Source organism: Cornus florida, unplaced genomic scaffold (assembly GCF_030987335.1).
Source record: "Cornus florida cultivar Cherokee Brave unplaced genomic scaffold, ASM3098733v1 CherokeeBrave_3.0.0_Hap2_Chr01, whole genome shotgun sequence".
Taxonomy (NCBI): domain Eukaryota; kingdom Viridiplantae; phylum Streptophyta; class Magnoliopsida; order Cornales; family Cornaceae; genus Cornus; species Cornus florida.
Genome location: NW_026775571.1, coordinates 102,845,660 through 102,853,101, shown reverse-complemented (window position 1 = coordinate 102,853,101; position 7,442 = coordinate 102,845,660). Strand labels below are relative to the sequence as shown.

Below are 7,442 nucleotides of genomic sequence, written 5' to 3'. Positions count from 1 at the left end.
TTTGGGTCTTCCATAAGAGAAAAAAATGTCAAATAAAGGAACCGTGATACAAGTGACGACAACCGATAGTCGGTTGGCTCACAAGAGATGTGGGACCCACCACGGTCCAAATTAGGGGACAAGTACAAAAGTCAAGCGTCAGACAACTCAGACCATATGAACATCAATCTATGAGTTCCCAGCTTGTGTTCTATAATAGAAATGGTGTAGTGATAAATGTCAGGATTTTGGAATAAGGCATTCCTTCAAAGCGACCTGTCAGTTTTCAGAACTCGCGTGCAGTGAGAATTAGGGAACATGTTTCACACATTAGGGGACAGGTACAAAAGCTAGTCCAACAGAGTAGAACGATCTTGGGATCAAGTATTTTGGGTTGTTGTATATGAAGGGTGAAGTTGCAGTTGATGCATTGCTCGATAAAGATGTATTAATTAAAACAACAGGTATAAACAACCATAAGCATGGTCCATCATAAAAAAAATGTTGGGCAATCAATAAATTTTTTGACAACTGGTGTGGCTCAAATGAAGTTTTAACAGATGAGCAGTAAGGTTGGGGAAAAAATAAAATAAAATGTGATGCAAGACAACTTTACTGAAGGTCATTCAGATCTTATTATTAGTAGTCCTTCTTTTGGGGTAAAAGTAGGTGGGGAAGGTTTTAGGATTTAGAACAGATGTAAGAAAGAGGACAGTTTAGGTTTTAACTAGGCAAGGAAGCCTAGACTTCCAGGACTCTTATAGGGGCTGTGGAGAGTAATCGTGTATGGTACCTTTGCTGATTTAGGTTCTTTTCAAGTGTTGTGGTTAAATTACTGAAAGAGGGATGCGTTAGTCTTTTCTACAAGGGCTTAAAGGGTGCAATAATATCTGGCCATGGGCTTTTAAACTTAAAGGCATGAAAGTGAAGTACAAATTTGAGACAGGTAAAAGAAGCAGCTAGGAATCACTCCTAGATTTCCCTAGCCATCACACTAATAAGGGTTTGAGTTGCAAAAAGCAATCGCCAAAAGGCACAATTGCTGAAATTTTTCTTTAAAACTTGTTTTTATAGAATCAGAAGTATCACATAATTATACATATATAGACCTCTAAGTAATCCTTGGTCTCTAACACATGGATGGAGGGAGTATAGGACCAGGGGTGGCACGTGCCCCCCTGAATTTTTTTTTTTTTTAAATTTTTTTATACAAAGTGTCACTGAAAGTGCCCCCTCAGAATTTTTTTAACCAATAGCTTACTACCCATGTACATCATGCGCACCCCCCCCCCCCCCAAACCTCCGTCCCTGATCTAACATGACTTTGTCTCCATATTACAGGATTTTGAGATATATAACTGATTTAGGTCCACAAATGAAGACTCCTGACTTAGAATATGACATATAGAGTATAGACCACTACTACGGCACAAAACCAGCAAATTTACAAATTATAAAAAATATTTTTTGACTCCTAGAACTCGTTAAAACATAAAATAAACGGAATCACCAGCTTACTAACTTCAGAAAAGCATGAAGTATGATTCATCTTTACTCAAATTAATTATGCAGAGTCACAAGTAGGTCCCTCCTAGGCAAAACCAACTTACAAGATTTTTTTTTCTTAAGTTGCTATTTCTAGAGCTGCAATACATCAAATTGATTTAAAAATAAATGCATTAGTATAAGTACACCAATGGTAGACAAGGTGGGGAAGGCCTATGACAAAATTTATAGCAAATGGTTAATGAAGGTACTAAAAAGGGTATGATAATGGGTGGCAAAAACTAATAAATGCACAAGTAAGGAAGAATGATGCCCACATTATGGGTAACGTTAAGGAATGGGAAGACCAAAATTAGATGGGTTGAAGAGTGAATAAACATATCATTATCTCTGATCTAATTGAAGTTATAGTCTTAGATAGAGCAGAATGGTAAAACAGATTTCATGTAACCAACCCCAAATAGATGGATTAATGCATTGTTGAGTTCATTGAGTATGCCTATAGTTTCTACATCTTCATTTATTCGTGAGTATGTTTATAGTTATATCAAAATCGCAGCTAAGAGCATTCTCATTGTCCCTTGGTGTCATCGGATGATGATGATAAGGCTTGGACTGGTTTGGGGATTTTGTAGGGTTTTTTTGGAGAGAGGGGAGGGGAGGGGAGGGGGGAGGGGGTGTTGAAGAGAGAGGTAGAGAGATAGGAAGGAGGTGGTCGGCTGCAACGGTGGTGGTGGCAGATTGGAGGAGGTGGTGACGGGAAAGAGAAGGTAGAGAGAAATATTGGGTTTTTCAAGGGGATAATTTGGTCTTTTCAAGTTGTAACAGTTTTTCTTTAAAATAATGTTAAATCAACCAAGGGCAAAAATGACAATTCATACAAAAGTAATGTCCATTTGTTGTTTAACGCTGACAGGGGTAGTCAGTGTGATGTAGGCCATTCCGACCACCGTGTGTAATTAGGGCATAACCTCAACAGGTGTGAGTGTAATTCACCTAATTGAGCTTCAATTTTCTTCTTATGCTCTTCTAATTCATTTTCAAGTTAAGTAGTTTGTTCTTATCAAAAGTAGTAATCTACATGCTATTATAGTTCAATATATGGGAAGTAATATTGAATTTTTTTATGAGCATTCGTATTTGTTCATTTGCATTTATATATGTATGAGATAACTTTTTGTACAATTTATTTTGATTGCTAAGAAGAAGCGAAAAGATACATGAATATTTAGAATTCAAGGAACCGATGCCTCAAATTGAATTGAGCCAGCAATGATGTCAATACCTAAGTCTCTATTCTCTCAACTCCATGTATCACTTGATCCTTTTCAAGCGAAAGAATCTAAGGTTACAAATAGTTAATTGTATCTCACTAGCACATTGCATGTGTAAAGTAAATGCTCAAGTTGCAGAGTATGATGAAGCAAACTCTGGTTTTCAGGAAGCTAGTTCCTAATAAAGATAACTACAGGTTAGATAAACTCTGGTTGCCGTCATTATTGTTGTTGTCATTGTTGTTTAATTCTTATAAAAGAGACTGATTTAACACATTGCTGCATAAGAAGTAAGGAAACATGACATCATATGATCGATGTTTATTTGATTAAAGGTATAATATAAAAAAGGAAGAATGAGAATTGAAACTTCATTCTGGTTAGTAATTCCAGGAAGCGAGAACCACACAAATAAATACTTAAAGATGCCACCCTTAAGATATGATAACTATCCTATGCATGTGAACTTGGTATTTTTAATGTGATCATGCTGCAAAAACCAACACCTTGATCAAGATGTAACACCAACTAGCATAATAATCTAGAGATTTATATCTTATAAATTTGAAAGGTTAAAGAGAATGAAATTAAGATGATAACAAACTTGTACCTGCAAGAGGGATTCTTCAATGCGAGGATTAACTTGCCTTTTTATATAGAGTGCCTCCCTTGCCAACAAAACCTGGGCCCGAAAATCCTCTCTTGCATCCTCGTGCCACTTAGAACACTCGGGTGTTCTACCGAATGCAGGATCATAGGAATGCTTAGCAACCTGCATCACCCAATTCAGCATTTCCGACAAAGAAAAGGATTCTCGTTTCCTCTTTTGAGAATTAGATACTTTCTTATCACTACCTGTATCTGAGACCACCACACCATTATCATTATCGACACAAAATCTTTTGTCATCATCATTAGGAATTCTCTGTGCATTGTCATGCACTTTATTAATGTTTCCGGCATCTGACAAATGCATTTCCCTATTATAATTATCCGAATCAATGTAGTCGGCATTTTTACTAGATTCAAATTCAACAACTTTACCATCTTTGTGCTTCAGTGGAGATCCATTCGACAATATACCTCTGAAATCCCTCTCTAACTCCAACGATAACAAGTCCAACTTCCCAACAACTTCACTCTCTCCATTTTTCAAACTCTTATCTTTAAAGACTCTCTTTACCCATTGATCCAAACCATCCAAATATGTCAAATAAACCAATTTTATTGACACTACAACCCCAACATCCAACCTGCACTCTGTTGCCACAGGAGACCACAAACCATTCTTTGTCACCAAATCAAACCCACCTCTTTTTTTCACTGCCCAGAAAAGTTTAAACAAATCCACAGATCGCCCATCACCAAGCAATGCCGGAATGGGCCGAACACATTTCTTTACAGACACCTCTCTCAAAAAAACCAAAAGCACTTGGTCAAACAACCTTCTCAGTCTATCACTACAACCATCAACACCACCACCTTCAAATGAAGAATCAAGGTCAAATTCAAGATTGTTTAAGGCAAACCCATCTTTTAAAACTGACCATCCTGCCATTAACTTCAAAAAAAAATTCACCTTTTTTTTTTGGAGGGCACAATTAAGGTACAACAGAAATGAATATATTTACTTTGAAAAACAAACAGGGAATAAGCAATCAATCAAAGTTGATTAGTGTTTAGGGCAAAAAAAGAGGGCGATACATTCTATTGCTATGCTCTGTTTTGTTTATAAAAATAGTTACCTCCTAGGAGCGTTTGGCTTGCGAAGTCACCAATTGTTTTCTCCAACATACAATGGAGACAAAAGGGTGTGACTGTCTGAGTGAGAAATTGCTGAAATTTACGGAGGGTTTTAGATGTGTTCTGAAAATGAAGAACAGAGTGGTCGTTTGCCAGGACAAGATGGGGAACAAAATTGTAGGGAGTTTTGAAAATTGAGATATATAATGGTTAATAGGTTATATATAAGCCTATGGAATATGTAATGTTAATAAATAATATATATAAAGAGCATCAAATGTAGAGAGAAATTAATTTATGAATCCAAAGGAACAGATGCTAGAAGAATCCAAACCTCACCTCTATTATCATTATTATTAGGGTTGGAAATGAGATGTTCGGATCGACTGTTTATTAAGTAAACGTGTTTAGTTCGATTTTTATTTTTAAATTTATTTATTAAATGAGTAGATCTAAAATATTGTTGGGCTAAATTTGTTGATGGGAGTTTGAACATGAACATGATATCCATGTTTATATATATATAAGGAATTAAGTCCGAGCTCAATTTTTCAAGTTCATCATAATCAATTGAGTTAAAATTGAATTCACAAAAGAGCAAGCCGTCTTAACAAATTCAAACTCAACGCGATTTGCTTCAATCCTAATTATTAGGGTGCAAACTCTCAAACAAAACGGACCAGTTCGCTCTGGCCCGTCCATCCAACACGAATAAAATTGGGAATCAAACGTCCAAGTTATAAAAACTTTTCATCCCAAGCCTGTTAGGTTACATTGGAATTGGTTATATGATGCATAAAATAATTTCTAAAACTAAGTGTAAGCTTTTGAAAATTTGTAAAAAAAAAAAAAAAAAAAAAAAAAAAGAAAAAGAAAAAAAAATTCTTCAAATGATTAGTATGCAAAGAATTAGTTGGGGAAAAAGGCTTGACTGTAATTCTGAATTCTGAAATATATATATAATATTTGAAAAAAAAAAAAAAAAAGGTAGAGTAAAAATTCGAATTCACTCGATTGGTGGCACCTCATTTTAAGACTAAATCTAATTAAATTCAATTGAGAATTTTCAATCCAAACCTAATCCATATTGTAAAATTAATTATCCAAACTTACGAATCATCATAATCAGTTCACATTGTGGATTGGACACACGATTCGAGATTTTATACCTGGACTGGACTAAGCTAGGGCAAGCCTTTGAACCTACCCATTCCATTTGAGTTGCAAATTTAATGATACCAATAAAAAGCACATGGGATGCACTGAGCTATGACTGTAAAATATATATATATATATATACAAAGAACAAAAAACAAATAAGGAATGGATAAATCACACACTTATTCCTAACTTTATAAATAAATAATTATTTTCTCTCAAATACCATAACTACCCTCATAATTATGGCAAGATCTTTTTGCCCCTCTCTCTCGCCAATTAAGATTTTTTGTCTCCCATATTTTTTTTTGTTAACCCCCCTTTTTCACTTGCTTCCAACCTCTCTCAACTCTACCTACTTTGTATTAAATATCTTTTTCCTCTCTCATCAGGGTTTGATATTGGTCTTTATAAATAAAAATAAAAGATTTCACAAATAAAAAAATAACATAGTTCCACAAAATAATTGATATTGATAGCCGTGGAAGCATTGAAAAACTATCAAAAATTCATGACCCATTAAATTCCTTCCAAGCTAACGGTGATCGATAGAAATTTTTTCTTTTCGTCTATACTTTGAGTTTAGTTTGGATTTTTTTTTTTTTCTCTTGTAATTTTTAAGAATTATTTTGCAATGTCTTTGAATCTTTAAGTTTACATGTTGATAATTGTTGAGGCTGAAATTCGCGCAATCCGATACGATACAGTTTTCCTGCAAGGAAAAGAGGAGAAGATCGATGAACCTTGACGGAATCGGTGTGGTGCCTGCCAAGAGCTCTCCGACGATCAAATTAGTCACGGAAGTCTAAAAAGAAGGCATGGATTAATAATAGTTTTTACGTCGTCCCTTCTTTAATAGCTTGGTGGCCTATTTATGACTGTCGATTGGAATCAAAATCGTTCTGCCGATGTCGATGGTTGATCTTATCTTCCGTTTGTGCGAAATCATAGGAGATTTGTTGCCAGATTTGTCGGGGATATGATTTAATCCTTTTGACCTCCTCCAGTTATAATATGATTATTCTTACCTGTTGAACCACGTCAGATTTGATTTCATTATCCTTGATAATGAAATCTAATCACTCTTATCGAGGGTAGGGTAGGTTTATATTTTTCCCTATCAGTTGCCCCCCATTCCCAAGCTTGCACGTCTAGTTTTGGGAATGTAATAAATAATAATAATATTTTTTATTTTTTTTTCAACCCCTATGAACAGTACCCGCGGGCACTATTCACATAAATAGTAACTCAGGATTTTTTTTCAACCCCTGTGAACAGTACCCGCGGGTACTATTCCTGTGGGCACTATTCACGTGAATAGTAACTCAGGAATTTTTTTTTTTTTTTTTTACCCGAGGGAACAATACTTTTCCTTTGATAAGGGAATAAATTGTATGAATTTCACTCCTTAATAAGGGAATTGAACTTTACGAGTTTTACCCAACTCGTCCATTTAGTAAAGGAATTGAACTTTACGAATTTTACTCAGCTCACCTCTTTAATAAATGATTTTTATTTACTATCCCTTATTGTGAGGGGATATTAATTACGGGATTCATCCAACCCGGGTCCTTGTAGTACAGGACATTCATTTATTATCCCTTATATTACGGGGATATGGATGACGGGATTCATTCAGCCCGGGTCCTGATAATGCAGGATATTTATCCCCTATAGTCCAGGGATATGGATGACGGAATTCATTCAGCCCGGGTCCTTGTAATACAGGACACTCACTTACTATTCCCTTATAGTACGGGGATACGGATTACGGGATTCACT

At 35.5% G+C, this 7,442-nt stretch overlaps 1 protein-coding gene across 1 annotated transcript; it reads right to left on the bottom strand.

Annotated features, from left to right (window-relative positions):
- Positions 1–1,285: 1,285 nt before the first annotated feature.
- On the bottom strand, positions 1,286–4,816 carry LOC132310359 (AT-rich interactive domain-containing protein 2-like). The gene is made up of 2 exons (XM_059808545.1): positions 4,505–4,816; positions 1,286–4,241 (listed from the first exon to the last, which is right to left on the bottom strand). Exons 1-2 carry the CDS (start codon positions 4,551–4,553, stop codon positions 3,316–3,318), a joined length of 975 nt encoding a protein of 324 aa, XP_059664528.1. The 5' UTR covers positions 4,554–4,816; the 3' UTR covers positions 1,286–3,315.
- Positions 4,817–7,442: the final 2,626 nt, after the last annotated feature.